This window comes from Anabrus simplex, chromosome 11, assembly GCF_040414725.1.
Source record: "Anabrus simplex isolate iqAnaSimp1 chromosome 11, ASM4041472v1, whole genome shotgun sequence".
NCBI lineage: Eukaryota > Metazoa > Arthropoda > Insecta > Orthoptera > Tettigoniidae > Anabrus > Anabrus simplex.
In genome coordinates, this window is record NC_090275.1 from 83,617,020 (window position 1) to 83,635,722 (window position 18,703).

The 18,703-nt window shown below is 38.2% G+C and overlaps 1 protein-coding gene across 2 annotated transcripts; it reads left to right on the forward strand.

Moving 5' to 3' along the window:
* Positions 1-703: 703 nt before the first annotated feature.
* LOC136883483 (zinc finger protein 773-like) lies at positions 704-18,143 on the forward strand. 2 transcript variants are annotated; one of them, XM_068229755.1, is made up of 5 exons: positions 704-767; positions 5,099-5,198; positions 12,517-12,594; positions 14,063-14,118; positions 17,366-18,143. In XM_068229755.1, exons 2-5 carry the CDS (start codon positions 5,130-5,132, stop codon positions 18,081-18,083), a joined length of 921 nt encoding a protein of 306 aa, XP_068085856.1. In that variant the 5' UTR covers positions 704-767; positions 5,099-5,129; the 3' UTR covers positions 18,084-18,143. The 2 variants fall into 2 exon arrangements, with proteins under 2 accessions (XP_068085856.1, XP_068085855.1); XM_068229754.1 differs by lacking the exon at positions 704-767 and adding an exon at positions 974-1,360.
* The last annotated feature ends 560 nt before the right edge of the window (positions 18,144-18,703 follow it).

The following is an 18,703-nucleotide window of genomic DNA, read 5'->3' on the forward strand; positions in this document are numbered from 1 at the left end:
CGGATTAGCCCTACAGCTCAGTACAAATAACAAACTAAGAAGTTTTTACCAGCAAGATGTAATGCTATTGGAAACTATGCTTACTTTCAGGCAATGTCTTACTGAAACACATTGGTATGCTTACCTGCAAGAAGGTAGATCAGTGGAACTGTTCCGTGAGGTAACCACTGCAATCTTTGGATGGATGATATTCAACCCTCTTCAGGCTAAATTCACTGCCTAGCAGACAATGCTATCGCCGTATTGGCATTGCGAACGGTACTTCGTTGCTGATCTATGTATATACATATATCTGCGTCAGTTACAATCAATCAATCAATCAATCAATCAATCAATCAATCAATCAATCAATCAATCAATCAATCAATTTCCATGACCGCATGCTTCCTAGCGGGCAAGTTTGGCGTAAACACATCCCTATCAGAAAAAGACCGGGTACTAATAATTATTATCATCACCGATACTTCATATTTACAAGTCTAAAAATATATACAGTCGATGACCAAGATGTTAGGATTCTTAAACCAACAATCGTAATTCTTATTTACTAACATACAAGTCAAAGAGAATTGAATATATACAGTACCTTAACGCGTTTAAAATTACCGCTGCGTCCTGTTTGTTGCACCACGGCCTATCGTACATCATTTTATTCCCACTTGTCCGCAAATTCAGGACAGCCAACCTTACAATGTAATGTAGGGAGCAACCAGTTATGAGGAGATAAAACATAATTATTAACGTAACAATGACTACAATTTCCGTAGGTAACCGACTACGATACTACCGAGATTTAAAAAAAGTTATGATGACAGATTGATAGGTTTCAAGTGAATCGTATTGCTGTTACTTGATTATAGCAGGTGACATACCTCTGCGGCAGCTGTTGTAGAGGTGACAGCTATGGGTTATTAATGTGCTAACTTTTATTGCTTATGTGTATGATTCAAGGCTGAATACTTGTATTGATCAAACTGGAAGAGCTCTGAATTTGTCAGCTGCGTAATTGAAAAGAAAATAGGTTATTGTGTTTACAGATTAGGCCCTACCTGTTACCTTAATTTTCACAGCTGATTAGTGAGTGGGACTGATATGAAGGTGTGGGTGTAATGCAATTTATTGTGCCGATTAGTGTTAATGCTTTTGTACTGTTATATTTTTCGAATAACGACCAACATTTCAAAATGTTAAGTGTTTACTCCTAAGATGATAATTTGCTACGAATTTGACGCTTGTCAAAAGTGATGCATACTTGGCGCACACTTCAAATCAGAAACATGGAACGAGGCATCCTATTAAACACGGACTTCGGTGTTTGAGTTACAAATCTACACCTTGCCTGAGCGGTCAGCAGTGAAAGGTGAAAATTATTGAAAAAATGTCTCCTGTGTCTGCAATTTTATTTGTGTGGATATAGGAAAAGTCCTCTCAGTTTTAATTACTGCGTTGATAATGGGGTGAAAGTTCCTTATGAGGATCTAAATGTTAATAAAAGGAAAGATCTTAATTGGGATAATCACATAAATGGGATTGTAGTGAGGATGAAAAGGAGAGGGCATATAAGGCAATTGATCGTCGGTGATCTGCATTTAGGGCTGTTGCCCAGGTGGCAGATTCCCTATTAGTTGTTTACGTAGCTTTTTCTTAAACGTTTTCAAAGAAATTGAAAATTTATCAAGCATCTCACTAGTGCTAAAGTCAAAATAAATCATTCCTATCCCCAGTCCCTCTTCCTATAAGTTGAACTAGCATTTGCCCCAATTTGTCCTCTTGAATTCCAACTTTATCTTCATATTATGATCTTCCTACTTTTAAAAGTGCACAGCTGTGAGCTTGCTTCCGGGAGATAGTGGGTTCGAACCCCACCGTTGGCAGCCCTGAAGATGGTTTTCTATGGTTTCCTATTTTAACACCAGGCAAATGCTGGAGCTGTACCTTAATTAAGGCCTCGGCCACTTCCTTCCCACTCCTAGACCTTTCCTATCCCATCGTCGCCATAAGACCTATCTGTGTCAGTGTGACGTAAAATAAATTGTAACTGAGCTCGATAGCTGCAGTCGCTTAAATGCGGCCAGCATCCAGTATTCGGGAGATAGTGGGTTCGAACCCCACTGTCGGCAGCCCTGAAGATGGTTTTCCATGGTTTCCCATTTTCACACCAGGAAAAATGCTGGGGCTGTACCTTAATTAAGGCCATGGCCACTTCCTTCCCAGTCCTAGCCCTTTCTTTTCCCATTGTAGCCATAAGACCTATCTGTGTCGGTGCGACGTAAAGCCAATAGCAAAACAAATTGTAAAAAAGAAACTTTTATAAGCTCCACTCAAGCTTATTCGTCTAGTAATGTCATTCCATGCCATCTCTCTACTAACAGCTCGAAACATACCGCTCAGTCAAGTTGTTCATCTCCGTACTTCCAAGTCTTCCCAACCCAAAATTTGCAACATTTTTGTTGGATATCACCCAGAACAAATTGTGCTGCTTTCCTTTGGATCTTTGCCAGTTCACATATCAAGTTTTCCTGGTGAGGGTCACATACTCTAGAACCATACTCAATTTGGGGTCTTATATGCCCTCTTCCTTTAGACCCTTGCCACAACCCCTAAATACCCCCATAACCATATATACTTTATAAAAAGCAAAGTCACCTCCATACAGGCCACGAAGGCCCTTGGAGGATTGGAAGGTAAAGGCTTCCACCATTGTTAACCACAGCACGTAATGGGGTAGAGTGGTTAGCTCAATGCCCGGCCGCCTTTGCCCCCAGAAATTAACCTGGTACTTATTTTTGGTGTAGGCTGAGTGAACCTCAGGGCCATATGCACCTCCAGAAGTGGAAATCTTGTTTCTTAAATTTTATGACTTCCTGACGGGGATTCGAACCCACGTCCTTCTGGGCGAACCGAGCACGCCTTTACCGCCTCGGATATATACTTTATAGCTTATAAAAAATGCAGTACAGTGTTGTAAACCGCTGGGCGGCGATCTGATCTCTCCTGCTGGGTCTCTTCTTTATGCACCAGTCTAAGTGTTTTTTTTTTTTTTTTTTTTGTTTTTTTTTTTTGCAAGTTGCTTTACGTCACACTGACACAGGTAGGTCTTATGTCGACGATGGGACAGGAAGGTGCTAGGAGTGGGAAGGAAGCGGCCGTGGCCTTAATTAAGGTAATTTATTTGCCTGGTGTGAAAATGGGAAACCACGGACAACCATGTTCAGGGCTGCCAACGGTGGGGTTCGAACCCACTATCTCCCGAATACTGGACACTGGCCGCACTTAAGCGACTGCAGCTATCAAGCTCGGTAGTCTAAATGGTGATATCAGCGCTGCTGCCTGCTCGTCAGTCGGAACTTGCTGGCACAAACGGGATGTTGTTCACAGCGCGCCAGTTTGAAATAGGAAATTTATTTGTTCCAGACTCAATATATATACTGTACATCTCACTATAGAGATTTACTTCTTTGCCAGAGGTCCTAAGTCAAATTAAAGACATCATATTGTGACAAGAAGATCACAACCATAATTTTGTTATTATATGTATGTTATGTTATAATTATTCCTGCAACACTTTCTTTGTCCCGTGTATATATGTTTCAGTTATCACGTGATCTGTTTAATTTTTATTTCAAAATCAATCAAATCAAATCAAAATCTCTTTATTTGCAAATGAGGTGTCTACCTCGGTGGCAAATGGTACACTAAAATACATTATTGTCAAGCACTAGATATTAAATTAACAAGAGAAGAAAATTTTCTCAAAATACAATATTATACAATTTATGCTAATAATTTTTTCTATTTTTAAACACACAGCTCATCCCTAATAAATTTATATTGTTTACAAAATTCTACTTATAATATCTCCTATACTACTTAAAAATATAGTCAACTGATATACAGTATGTGGAATTACTTCAAATGATACTATACAACTGGTATAAGATTAAAATTTACATTGCATTTATTTACTTTTTTTTTTACCCATTCTGGAACCTAAGTAGCATAACGACCTGCTGCGTCTTAACCAGAGCCCCTTTTGCCACCACTTTTCAGAGTTCCTGAAGGGCCTTTACAGCTACCGTAGCGGTCCCAGGGCCCTCAAAGTCCCTACTGTACTTCACCCCTACAGGCAGTCCCCTACTTTGGCTGTCCAAACTCCTTAGACCAGGGGATGGAATTAATTTATTCACATTAACCTGCACTGGTCGAATGCCCTCTAACATTTCATTTATTTTCTCTGTTGCTGTTTATTCTCTTCTTGAATATCTGTACAGATTTTGGAAAAGGATCAAACACTACCCCTGGTAAACTGTTCCACTCCTTCACACCCTTCCCAATGAATGAAAATTTACCCCAATCGCTTCTGCTAAAATTCCTTCTAATTTTATATTTGTGGTCAGTCCTGCCGATATAATTATTTTCCAACTGAAGCCTCTCACGGATATCTCCCCATGCTTCTTCTCGTGTATAGGCTCTATATAATCCTATAAGTCTAGTTTTCTCCCTTCTTTTACTTAAAATTTCCCACCCGAGTTCCTTTAATGTTTCTGATACACTACTGTTTCTCCTGAAATCCCCTGAAGATGGCCACTAAGTGGCTGAAAGTAGTCCCAAGACTGGTGTAATATTATTTACGTGATAATGAAATAGCTTATAAAAAATGCAGCACATTGTTGTAAACCGCTGGGCAGCGATCTGATCTCTCCTGCTGGGTCTCTTCTTTATGCACCAGTCTAAGTGGTGTCGTCAGCGCTGCTGCCTGCTCATCAGTCAGAACTTGCTGGCACAAACTGGAACGTTCCTCACAGCGCGCCAATTTGAAATTGGGCACCACAACATGCATTTTGTAGGCATCACTGAAGTTGATGCCCTTAATCGCAAGAAGTGGAGGATAGCATGCTTAAAAATGGATCCAGCACCAATGTAGGACTAAATGCTGGAAAGAAGAAGATTATTAATGCTAACTAATAACTGTTCTGTATATATATCCATATTTAAAAGAAATTATTTATCAAGGACCATTCTATTTATGAAATTGGTTAGTTTTTAGTTAATTTCCTTTTGTGGAGGTATGTTAAATAAATGCACGTCTTGTTTTCAGGTACATCTAAAATATAATCTTAGAAACTATAATGGCAGAAGATTTACGAATAAAGTCCGAGACTGAGTTGCAATACGAAGATAACTTGTATGAATCTTCGGTAAGGAATTTACTGGTAGTACTTATCTTTGCAAAATTATGAGTTTATTAACCACAAGTTGACTGCATGCTTGAAGAGAAATTTATTTCTTAATGAAGGGAACTAAAAATTCAACTTTATATGGTGGCCAAAATCAATATTTGCTATTTGTCTTTTTGTATGTTTGTCTCCGTTTCTATTAATGTTTCTTCTGATGCTGGCCTGCCGTGTTTCTCCTATTACATATTCCTATTCATGTTGCTGTCTTTCTGTGTATGACTTTATTTGTTTATTTCTTTGCATTTTTTCACTTTAATTGTGATTTTTAAAAATAACCAAATTGCTGATATTTTTCTCCCTGGTGCATTCCTCTAAATACAATATCTTTACATATAAAATGAACTTTCATTTTGGTTTAATTAGAGATTACACTTGATTGATCCTGTTGGAAGCATGTTGTCACCACTATTATTTAAAATGACGATGGATGGAATTGTGAAGGAATTAATGGAAGCATTTGTAGAGAGATGAAGGTAATGAAACTGTGATGAGAGGAATGGATACTAAGGAAGTACAAGAACAACTGGACAGTGGAGAAGCATTAGGGGAGACAGGGTAGACATTTTCTGAACAAAATATTGTCTAGTTAATTCAGTTATTTTTTTTTAGAACATTAACTATTTCCACATACATGGCATTGTATTCCCCGCTTTAATTATTTTCGTCTCACTTAGGCAATGCTCGGGCTGGCGTCAGTTAAACGAAGCATGTAGGCAAAAGTAGACTCTGTCCATTCTGTGTAATGTACCCCTTGATTTTTAAAGCTTTCAGATAGCACCTACAGATAGCATTAGCGTTGCTCTGACTGTGGAACTACCAGTATGACTTTCCTGTAGCAAGATTTCTCCGCTCAGTAGACAGACTTACTAGCGTCTCTTCTTGCTCTCATTGGCTAGTATTTGGCTCTCACTTATAAACGTGCTTTTATTGGCTACCATCTCAAGCATACTTTTAATGTAATTTGAATTTACTTTATTATAAGACACGTCTAAAAATATAATAATAATATTCAGATACGAAGTATAGCAAACTTACACCTAATAAATGAATGATAGCATCAAAACCCTTCAAGTACATGCATTTTCTTGCCCGCCATTATTAGTTACGGTATTATAACCGCAACAACTATTGGCCTACATTCATCATAATGAACTCCAGAGTGTGTATACGGAAACAACAAAATTGCTTAACTTGATGCTGTCTATTCCGTTAACGTCAGTTTCTAGTGAACACGCTATGAGTGCTTTGAAACAAATTAAAACCTACTTAAGGAATTTCATGGCCAACCAGAGACTCTCTAACTTGGGAACTCTAGCTATATGTAGAGAAGGAATTGATGTGGCATCTTAGCAAGACACCTGATTTCAAGAGGAGAGTAATAGATATATTTGCTGAAATGAAGTACAGGCAGATTGAAATCATTTACAAGAATATTGTTTTAGGTGACTTGTATGAAAATCTATTTATTTCATATGTCTCTTATTAATTCTACATAACAGTGAATATTATTGCATTTTTTTCTAAAAGTATGTTGTTATTTGACAATTCCCCGCTGCCTAATTAGTCTATACTTATAAATGAATTGAGTGCACGTAGGGTTATAGCTTATTATAGGGTTTGTCTTAGTTTCAGAGTCATTAATATAATATGATTAAAATAGTTTAAATAAATAAAAATCTTTGTCCACCCCGTTACTTAGTTCACGCTTTGCCACTGCAACTGGACATACTGAATGAGAAAATTGTGAAATACAGTATGAAATTTAGTGTAGAGAAGAACAAGACAAAGGTAATAACAAGAGGTGACAGTGGGGAAAGGTATCATAAATATTGGACAGCAGAACATTGAAATTATGTACAGCTTCAAATACTTAGGAAGCAAACTAATGCAAAATGCAAGGTTGGATATTGACATTAGCAGACAGGTATAACAGGTGAATGCATTTTACCAGAATGTGTAAAATCTAGTTTGGAAGAAGGAGGTACCAGAGAAGTGTAGGGAAACAATTTACAGGATGTACTGCGCACCCATATTGACTTATGCATCAGAGACCTGGGCAGTGATAAGAAGAGAGGAGACTAAAATTCAAACCAGTGAAATGAAGTTCTTAAGATGTGTGTTAGCTTAATATGTGTGTTAGGAAAGAGATCTCCTTATCTGAGGAGTCCATTCCTGAAGTTTTGCCATGGAGTTTTGATACATCTTGTGATTGGTGGCAGTTATTGTTGTGAGAGAAAGTATGTACAACTGGGCAACCATCCTCTATTGACCGCAATCAGCAGAAAAGGGCCAACACTTCAAAGAAGGAAGGAATTGGCTAAAGCAAGGGAAGGGCCAGGAAGGGTGTGGAAATGTAATACTCTCTAGGTCTATCAAACCTAATACCATGGGAGGTTGGATAGGAATGATCAAAATAAAGAGGCTAGCACAGAACCAATACCAGACTTGGTTAGGGTTCCCGTTGTCAATCCACTTTCCCAGGCCAACAGCTCCTGGGGAAGTTCTCCTTTTATCAGTCAATCAGTCACTACTGATCTGCATTTAGGACAGTCACCCAGGTGACAGATACCGTATCTGTTGTTTTCCTAGCCTTTTCTTAAATAATTGCAAAGAAATTGGAAATTTATTGAAGATCTCCTTTGGTAAGTTATTCCAATCCCTAATTCTCCTTCCTATAAATAAATATTTGCCCCAATTTGTCCTCTTGAATTCCAACTTTATCTTCATAATATGATCTTTCCTATTTTTAAGGACACCACTCAGACTTATTCATCTACTAATGTCATTCCACGCCATCTCTCCACTGACAGCTCAGAACAAATTTATCAAGATGTCGCTAATTTTAAGTTCAATAATAGTTTTAACCTAGATTTGTGACAAGAAAGTAACTTTTGTCTCTACAAGTTGCAAATTAAAAACACTGGAACTTATATTAATCCCTTCGAAATAAGAACTAACACAAAAACGTAGTATATGACTAAACATTACGCCAAACTTCATTACGTTGGAATGTATTTCCTCATTAAGTCTTATAAAATATTTTAACTTGGAGAATTACTTATCATTGTCATTTTGTAGCATTTAGTTTTAATTAAGTTATAACTTACATTTGACTATGGCCTCGGCCATCAATATGTTAATTCTTCTCGTATCTAATCTAGTTCCTTACATAATGCCTGCATATCCTTACAACAACTCCTAGACAGAGGTAGTTTTACAGCACACCTTCAATTGTACAGTCAATTAAACACATATGCCAGTGATGCCTTGTTTTTTTTTCTTTTTTCTTTTTACATAACATAAGACAAAACAGTCCTACAACCAAAGGTACTTCTTCCACCCTGTCAACATCCAGGCGTACCAACCACCGTTTATTTTACGTGGGTCCTCCCCATCACATTACCACAGGCTTCAGGAGTACCTCTGTCTCAACCTCAAAGACATTACTGATTTACGGTCGTACAAGTATACTTGCACCTTGCAATACGTATCCATGGCCAGTAGGCAGTAATGTTCGGTCTTTGAATGTTAGAAGCTTAGCGTGAAATCGTGAAAAATCGTACGTATGTATGTATATATATATATATATAGTATGCCTGCAGTACGCACTACGACATGCACTTCCCCTACTTCCTCCCCTACATGCTCGTGTATATATATATATATATATATATCCCATTATGGCAATACACATCACATACAAGTGTTAAGCTATTAGCCCGAGTTAAGAATTGCTGGTATATCTAAAACACTGAATGTAAAGCTTGAAATTTTCTTCACCAAACGAAAACGAAAAATAATTCATGCAGTAGAGGATTAAGTTATAACTTACATTTGACTGTGGCCTCAGCCATCAATACGTTAATTCTTCTCGTATCTAATCTGGTTCCTTACATAATGCCTGCATATTAAGTTAAATTCTTAAATGTTCCTAACAATTCTTTTAGTAGTCATAGGTCAAACTGGTTCAGTTTTGAGGTGATGATATGCTGATCCCCTTTAAAAGGGGTGAAACATGTACCATTTCATATTTAATGAGGATTAAACCTTGACTTAATGACTGATTGTATTGAATAGGTGGAAGAAAAAAAAAATACTATTTTTAATATACATACCACTTTGTCGAGCAGGTCATCTCCTTTCTCCCAAGTCTTCCCAGCCCAAACCTTGCAACATTTTTGTAACGCTACTCTTTTGTCGGAAGTCACCCAGAACAAACCGAGCTGCTTTTCTTTGGAATTTTTTCCAGTTCTCGCATCAAATAATCCTGGTTAGGGACCCATACAGTGGAACAGGGGTCTTACCAGAGACTTATATGCCCTCTCCTTTACATCCTTACTACAACCCCTAAATGCCCTCATAATCATGTGCAGAGATCTGTACCCTTTATTTACAATTCCATTTATGTGATTACCCCAATGAAGATTTTTCCTTATATTAAACCTTGTGCTAACTGATCCCCATGAGGAACTTTCAGCCCATCAACACAGTAATTAAAACTGGGAGGACTTTTCCTATTTGTGAAACCCACAACCTGACTTTTAACCCAGCTAATTGTCATACCATTGCCTACTGTCCATCTCACAACATTATCGAGGTCACTTTGTAGTTGCTCACAATCTTGCTACTTATTTATTACTCTGTACAGAATAACATCATCTGCAAAAATCCTTATCTCTGATCCCACTTCTTTACTCATATCATCTATATACAAAGGGCACTAGGAAAGTTTTTCAGTCTGAGTGAACACTGTAGACTTTTTCAAAATAATTTCCACCGCACTCAATACACTTCTCCATACGTCGAAACCAGTCACTGAACCAACTCTGCCACTTTTCTTCGGTTACATTTTCACACTCTTGATCCCATGCTGCCAGAAGCTCATCGTCGGATGCAAAACGCCGCCCTTTCAGCTTCATCTTCACTTCTGGGAAGAGTGCGAAGTCACATGGGGCAAGATCAGGACTGTATGGAGGGTGATCAAGCACAGTCAACCCTGATCTAGCAAGAAAATCCATTGTTACATTAGCACGATGTGCTGGAGCATTGTCATGATGCAAGAGCCAAGTGTTGAGCTGTGACCTTGGATGGAGCTGCTTGAGAGCCTGGATGACCTGATGCAGACAAGTCTCACTGTACCACTTCGCAGTAACTGTCCTTTGTGTTTCCAGCACAACCCGAGTCAGGATGCCCTGTTTAGTGAAGAATACTGCAATCATCCTTTCCTTTACTGACACAGTCACAGGAGTACCCTTATCTTCAAACAGCCACACCTTTTTCTGGGATTTTGTTGGGACATCGTAATAATAAAGCCGACAAGTTTTTTCACTTGTAATGATGCTATTGACGTTATGCGAAGTCCCATTTTCAAACTGTTTTAGCATTTCTCTGAAAGGGAACAAACCTTTCTAACATGGAGATGGTCGTGTAGAATTGAATGAATAGCTGGTGCAGGGATGTGGAGAGTCTCTTCTATCTGCCGATATGTCAACTGCCTCTCTTGCTGCAACATTTTCCCCACAGCTTCAATGTTTTCCTCGGTCACCGATTCAGACAGTCGCCCAGAGTGAGGATCATCTTCAACCCCATAATTTCCCCTCTGGAACTCTTTGTACCAGCGGAAAATTGTTGTCCAATGTGGACAGTCTTTCCCCAGCACAGGAGTCATTTCCTCTAGGCACTGGTCAACAGTTAATCCATGAGCAAAATTGTAGCGGGTAATTGCGCGATATTCACCTTTAGACCACACTGACATCTTAACTTGCTATCAGTCCCACTGCTTGGTAGCAACTGGTGTGAAGGTCGCGCCTTGCTGTCTTCTAGACCGGTTTTCACCCCTCTTTTCATACCTCACCATAACAGGTATATTGTATATTGTATATTGCAAAACTTTCCTAGTGCCCTTTGTATATATAAGAAAACATGAAGGTCCAATAATATTGCCTTGATGAATTCTCCTCTTAATTATTACAGGGTCAGATAAAGCTTCACCTATTCTGATTTTCTGAGTTCTTTTTCTAGAAATATAGTCACCTATTCAGCCACTCTTTTGTCTGGTCCAATTATACTCATTTTTGCCAATAGCCTCTCATGATCTACCCTATCAAATGCCTTAGATAGGTCAGTCGCAATACAGTCCATTTTACCTCCTGAATCCAACATATCTGCTATATCTTGCTCTTATGATGAGGGGGGGGGGAGGGGGGATACCGCATAGTGCCTCCATAGTGCAATGGTTAGCACTACTACAAACTCCCGGTCGAGTATCCCATGTAGACACCAAGCAGGCAGCCATAAGCATCTCCTATACCGGGTGCAAAATCTTTATGGTGCTAAAGTGGAATTGCCCAGGGAGAAAATAATAAACAAAAAGCAAGAGCCCATGTGTGAAAACAGTGGTGTTTGAAGATGAGGAGTTGGCCTTGTAAATTTGTACATTTTATGTTCATCCTTGTCTCTCCCTTCACTGTAGCTTTATTTATACACCACCCACACTGGCCTGTGATTATGTTTATTATATTTTACCTTTTGTTCCCATCTGCCGTCTTTGCTGCCTATCTTTTACGAGAATTCATGTATGGTCGAATTCTGTAAATGTGGAGTTGTTGAAGTTCTAAAATGTAGTGTTATTGGTTGGGTAAATTAGGTAGCAATTGCAAGCATTCTGGTTTGTCAGCTGGAGTTAGTATTGTACAAGTTTGCATTTGTCATTCTGTCCTTCCGAACAAGTGTCTGTGCTGTTTTGGGTCACATAGCTATCAGCTTGCTTTTGGGAAATAGTGGGTTCGAACCCCACTGTTAGCAGCCTTGAAGGTGGTTTTCTTTGGTTTCCCATTTTCACACCAGGCTGTACCTTAATTAAGGCCATGGTCTATTCCTTTCCACTCCTAGCCCTTCCCTATCCCATTGTCGCCATAAGACCTATCTGCGTCAGTGCAATGTAAAGCAAATTGTAAAAACAAAACAGTTATTCTGTCCGGTTTTGTTACTGACTGATCAGTGTCCTAGCCTTTGGTCATCGGGTTTGATTCCTGACCAGGTCAAGGATTTTAATCTTGAATGATTGATTCCCTCAGATCAAGGACTGGGTGTTTGTAATGTCCCCAACATTTCTGCAACTCGCACACCACAGACAACACAACACTCCACCACAATAATACACTCTTTACTATACACGGCAGGTGCTGCCCACCCTTATCAGGTCTGTCTCACCAGGGGTGCACCAGGCAAATAATAGCCACAAACTTTTAAAAAAATATGAAAACATCTTTCTTTACAGGAGTCGGAGCAAGAACTGCCTATGCTTCTTGCAGAACCTGAAGTGATTATTTCTTCTGGAGTGAAAGAACGGAATGAGGTTGGTAACTGGAATGTAGAGTCTTGCATCTTATGATCAGTAGTTGAGAGACCCAGTGGAAAAAGGGTCCATGTCACAAGACCATAAGTTTACAGGAAATATTAGTTAATGTAAACCTCTATTGTGTAAAAATGAAGCATTCTTCTTCTTAAGATGCGATCTCCATATGGAGGTTGACAATGCAACATGAAAAGCTTCTTCTCATGTACATCTGTGCCATCTTCGAATGTCCTTTATTCATAAATTTTTCCATCTACCAACGGACCGTCCCTTCCCTTCAATTAGCTGTAGTAATAAAATTGATACTGATCGTCCCTCATAACATGCCCTAAATATTGTGTTTTTCTTTGTTTTATAATAAGTAACAGTTCATTTTTCTTTTTCATCTGATGAAGGATCTCGACATTTGACATTTTCAATATCCAAGGTATGCACAAAAGACAGTGGCAGAGAGAGATACATTTCAAAGGCATCTATACGTTTTTCAGTGCTTGGATCCAGGGTCCAGCTTTCACATCCATGAAGGAGAATAGGAAATATGTAGCAGCAGATCATGTGGATTCACAGCTGCAGACTGAGAAGGGGACATTCCCTACTCATCACCACCGATTTCGCTCAAATTTATAGAACATGCAGGGCTTGGCTAGAAATGAAAGTACCCGTAGTGGGAACTCAGAATATACTGCAGCTGATAAACAATGGAGATGCCAATACAGTATTAAGTAAAATAATCTTCATTCTTAAACCGAAAGCCTGCCAGAATTAAGCATCAACATTAAGAGCCAAAGCATTTATAGACCAAGTGACAGCTTTGGTCTACAATTGCAGAATGCTTAGTCGGTTGGTCTACTATTGCCTATTGCCTTAAAATCATGTGGCGCTTAGGTTTTTTTATTTTACAGGAAATTTTACTGAAGAAAGTTGGCATTTCTTATTTTTATGTTGAAGTTTGAAGTGTTGGTCACCAGAATGCAGGAAAAGCCAGAAATGAATAAATTGTCGCTTAGTCTACGAATGCATAACTATGTCCAAATATACTTATATTAATATACCAATGAAATGATGATGATACTAATAAATACAGTGTGGGGCTGTGATATATGTACCATCACAAAACTGATAAGATTCTCTCTAATAGGTACAGTACTTTTAAGTAACTGCGATTACCAAGCATTGGCAGTAACTGTAGTGACTTTGAAATCCTTGGAATAGGGTCACTGATGAGAAGTATTAGATAATTAGGAAAAGCATGATCCAGTTGGAGTCAACAACTCCCAAATTACATTGTTGTAAAATCTAGTGATATATTGTTATGATTGGTTAGTATATGAAAATGTTTGAACCGTAAGCATTTACAGATCTGTTTTTACAGAAGAGTCATAAACAGGATGATAGTGAAATTGTATGGTGTTGATATTGTGTTTAACTGTTTACAAGAACCATTCTGAGTCTTTCGACTTGTTTTCAGGACTCTACAGGAACTGAAAAGTTACAAGAAGACACTGATCATGCTGAAGATTTGGAGTAAGTATATAATGTTTCGATCTAATCTCAAGGGGTGTGGAGGCCAGGTTTCATAGTCATTGGCTTCTTAGCTAAGAGGCTGAGGTTTTGAATATTGACCAATGAATATGAAATTTTTGAACTGGAAAGTCACATCCATATTATATTTTGGTCCTGTAGCCAGTGACCCCAAGATTAACAGTTGCAAAAAAGACCAAAAGTATGGCTTCCGATTGAGATAGCTAAATAAAATTCAGGACACTCCATCATAAAAAATTACCATTGTTTCGCCCCAGTGCGGTGTGGGCTCATCATTAGGATACTGCACCTTCCCAAAACACTGGCCGGCTAGCACGCCGGTAGCGACGATTGAGTTTTCTGAATTTTATTTAGGTGCAAAAAAAAATATACATGGAGTGTAGGAACACTGCTGTCTGATAATGACAGGCTGTAATAAAGGAGAACAAGACAGTGAAAGGATAAACTAACAATTTTTCTTCATCATATACTGTATATTATTTCAGTAGTATAGATCCCTTTTGCGGAGCTCATAAGTAACCAATTGTGACAAATGAGCTTTCAAAAGAAAGACAATAGATATTAGCAGTGATGAATTTCACTCTCATTTTGTAAATATTGATAATTTCTTTAAAATATGTTTTTTTTTTTTTTTTTTTTTTTTTTTTTTGTGCTAGTTACTTTATGTAAATTTCTTTCAAGAATAAAATTTTCTGTGTCCACCTATTCAATACAATTATATTCTGTAGTGATTATATCCTACATGAATTAGATATACTAATTAGGTACATGTTTCACCCCAGTTTTGGGCATCTTCAGCGTAATGATAATCTTGAAGTCACACTTTTAATCCAATTAAACATTTGAACTTAAAACTAAACACAATGGTCTTGTACTTAACTTTTTTTTTTTAACAAAAAGTTGTGTTTTAGATGATATTTACATAGGTTTAAAATATGTTCATTAATTGAAACCCAGAATTTGAGACAAGGAAGCAATTAAAACTATAATACATTGACAAAAAATTGTTCAAAGAGCAAATTGGAACTTCACCAACTGTTGGATGAATCGTTAGGTTGATAGTTTGTAAAAATATGTTCATCCAAAGGTGCTTATGATCACCTATGTCGTAAGTATGGCAGCTACAAAACCGGAACCATGGTATAATGTCGATCTTGTTGAGCTTGAATATCCCATTAGGAAGGAGTGTAGTTGAATGGTAGGCTGCTATTTTAGAAGTTAAAAACATGTATGTTGGAACATGTTGTCAAATCATTCATTAGTTAGATGCTCATATGGTAAAATGTTTCTTGGAATTTTTGTGCCGTTCTTATCGGATTAATGTTCCCGTTGGTATCTACCCTTTGGATGATTTATGAGTATTGCCTGTAATTATCCAGTCGGATGTTAGCTGGATCCACTTGTTCCGGTTGCGTCTGAACGGCTTTTTATTCTTGAAAGAAACTTACTTAGTTATCTTCAATATGGAATACATATGAGATTAGTTACTTGTAGTTGCTTGAAATTATAACAGTAAGTTATTTATTAGACCACCTAATCAATACAAAGTCTAGTCTTGGATGATTTACATAAATTTGTTAACTAATAGTGGTACATGTTTCGCCTTCCCTGAAGGCATCATCAACCATAGTCTTAACCTTAAATTAAAAATAAGCGTCTAAATAACATGTAATAATGAAATGAATTTTTAAATCTTGAGGAGATTTGAAGTAAAATAACATTAAAAATAACAATGATGGTTAAAAATACAATGTGATGAGATAATAGTGGAAGTATTAACAAAATTAACATTAGAAGGCTGCTAAAATAAGTGCAATGGATAAAACAACAGATTTTTATACAACAAGTAGTAAGATTGCATTAAAATAAAGTTGATAGTCTGGCGGTTATAATTAGACGATGGCAAAAAATCGTCTATAATCAAAGTAAAGAAGAGAGAATAAAAGTCAAAGGTTGGTCGAGAGATCCGAAGTTAATCATAATCTTGAAGATAAAAGATGAAAGTCAGGGGCATATGGTGAAGTTGTAGAACACGTTAAGGATATGAAGTTGTAGAATAGAAGTTGAAGAACAGTTTCAAATAGGATCTCTATGGACCATCTCAAAATTTGAAGTAATGCTCAAATGTTGCAAGTTGTGAGTTAGTAGATATTCTAGTTGAAAAGGCTTATAATAGTGGAATCATTTGACGGTGACAAAGATAGCTTGTAACGTTATGAGTTAGAAGTATTTGCAACAGTAGACTTCTTGCTACGTGTGTTTGTTACTCTCTCTGTATTCGTTACAATTCGTCTTAATTTTCTGTGATGTCAACAGAGAATAGGTGGGCTTGCAGGGCCTTCTCAGCGGAAGAAGTACCGTATCGTAGGCTCCGAAAATCTGTTACATCTCCTGCGGGAACACATTTTCATATTTTGCCGGTAAATGTGTGGAGAATGGGCGTAGATTGCGGAAGCCGTGCAGAATGTGTTAGAAGGGGGCGGTGGTGCAGGACTACATGCTCTACTGTAGAGAGTGTCCAGGACAGCCAGGCTTGTGTCTTGAGCAATATTTCGTGGAATTCTGCAAAAGACAGATGTAATTGACTCCAAACAATGCCATATCTACCTGTGTTTGTTGCAGCACACTATTAGAGGTTACTGCATTGACTAAGTCTGTTGTACAACGATTGTTCACACAGCAATAACACGGATTTTACCACGCAGCATTTTTGTCAGAAATGTTAAAAAATGTATTGATCTGTCGTAGGAATGTTATTGAATATCTACAACTGATTACATTGAAACAAGAAATTAAGTGGTTCAACCTATGCAATACAAGTAAATATCTACAACCGAACAAAACATTCTTTCCCCGATTTCACTTCATTATCTGTCACGATGCATATGCTGCATCAAACGGCACTGCATGCGAAATCCTCATCGGTAGTGCTGCTGACGCACCGTGTGTGTCATGGCTCCCATGTATATAAATATTATTGAAATAATTCAAATCATAAACTAAAATGGATAAGGAAACAGAAATAAACTCTGTTAAGCAAAAAAAAAGTATTAAGGTACCGCAGTAATGGTTACCCATAATGGAGTGGCCGCAAACGTGTTAATATCAAGCTTCAGAAAATCATTCTACGTTCTGCTTTCATGTATTGTAGTATGGCCTTGCCATTTAATTCTGTGTAATTAAATGTCAGTAAAATAACTGTTCACTAAAGTGCTTTTTCATTTTACAGCTTGGGGACAACAGTGATAGGAGAATTCCCTTGTGAGAAGTGTGACAAAGTCTTCAACACAAAGTATGCAATAACAAAGCACGTCAAGTTGCACACTGGGGAAAAACAGCACAGCTGTGCTGAATGTGGAGCCAGCTTTGTTCGCAAGGCCCACTTGCAACTGCATTTCACAATACACACTGGAGAACGCTCGCACATCTGCCATGATTGCGGGAAAACGTTTTCGCGAAAAGACTACCTGGTGACTCACCGCAGAACACACACGGGCGAGAAGCCGTATGCCTGCACGCAGTGTGGCCAGGCCTTCACTCATCGCAATAGTCTTAAAAAACACCTCAGTGTGCATACAGGTTTGCGCCCCTACATCTGTAAAATCTGTAACAAACCCTTTTCTCGACCTGACAGCCTCACTACTCACAAGAAGATTCATGAAGTCCTCAATCCTCATCCATGCACTGTCTGTGGAAAAGAGTTTCCTCGCCGAGACAGTCTTCGAGAACATATCAAGACACACATGGAGGGGATACGACACACCTGCAAGGAGTGTGGGAAGTGTTATCGGCAAATGGGCAACTTGAGAAGACATTTGATTTCGCACACAGGAGAAAAATCGCATGTTTGTGTAATGTGTGGGGCATGTTTTATGATTCGTAATTATTTGACTAATCACATCAAGAAACATCATCGGAGGAGCCTGACTCCAGAGGCACCCGGTTGAGAAAACTGTGCTCTTATAAATTATTTATTTATTGTGTGTGTGTGTGTGTGTGTGTGTGTGTGTGCATGTGTAGTAGCGGCGATCGGGAATTAGAAGTGGGGGGAGGGGGCACAAATATTTATAGACAACAAAAAGTCCCCAGGTCCACGGGATATCTCGCGGGGAGGGGGTAGTTGTAGATATCAAAATTATTGCTATAAATGGTAAGTTTTTGATCCTCTTCGAGCGAATTTCAATAGAGGGTTGACAGTCTACCAGCTTAAGTGTAGCAATAGCATTATACAATAAAACTTTCACCAAAAGGAACAATAATAACGCATGTATTACAATTAAATAGAAGTACAGCGTGATTATACAATTACATACCTGCCAACTTTTTCGATTTAGGCGGGAGACTCCCGATTTTTGATAGTTTTTCCCGCCTCCTGATTATTCTGTTATTTATTTTTTGGTGAACTTCAAACATTTGTTTTCAAATCCTGCTATTTCAGCATTGTACGCCAGTGGCTGAAGGTCCTTCGTTCATTGGTCGCTTTCAAATGAAATATAGACGTTTATTACTATAAGAAATGCGCGCAAATGTGCGATGTTTATATATATGTTTGTATACCGCCACACAT

Excerpts from the sequence above, each read along its gene's own strand:
- LOC136883483 (XM_068229755.1), top strand. The coding sequence starts at position 5,130 with ATGGCAGAAGATTTACGAATAAAGTCCGAGACTGAGTTGCAATACGAA. Across the intron at positions 12,595-14,062 it reads GAGTGAAAGAACGGAATGAG|GACTCTACAGGAACTGAAAA; the intron begins GTTGGTAACTGG and ends ACTTGTTTTCAG. Across the intron at positions 14,119-17,365 it reads GATCATGCTGAAGATTTGGA|CTTGGGGACAACAGTGATAG; the intron begins GTAAGTATATAA and ends TTCATTTTACAG.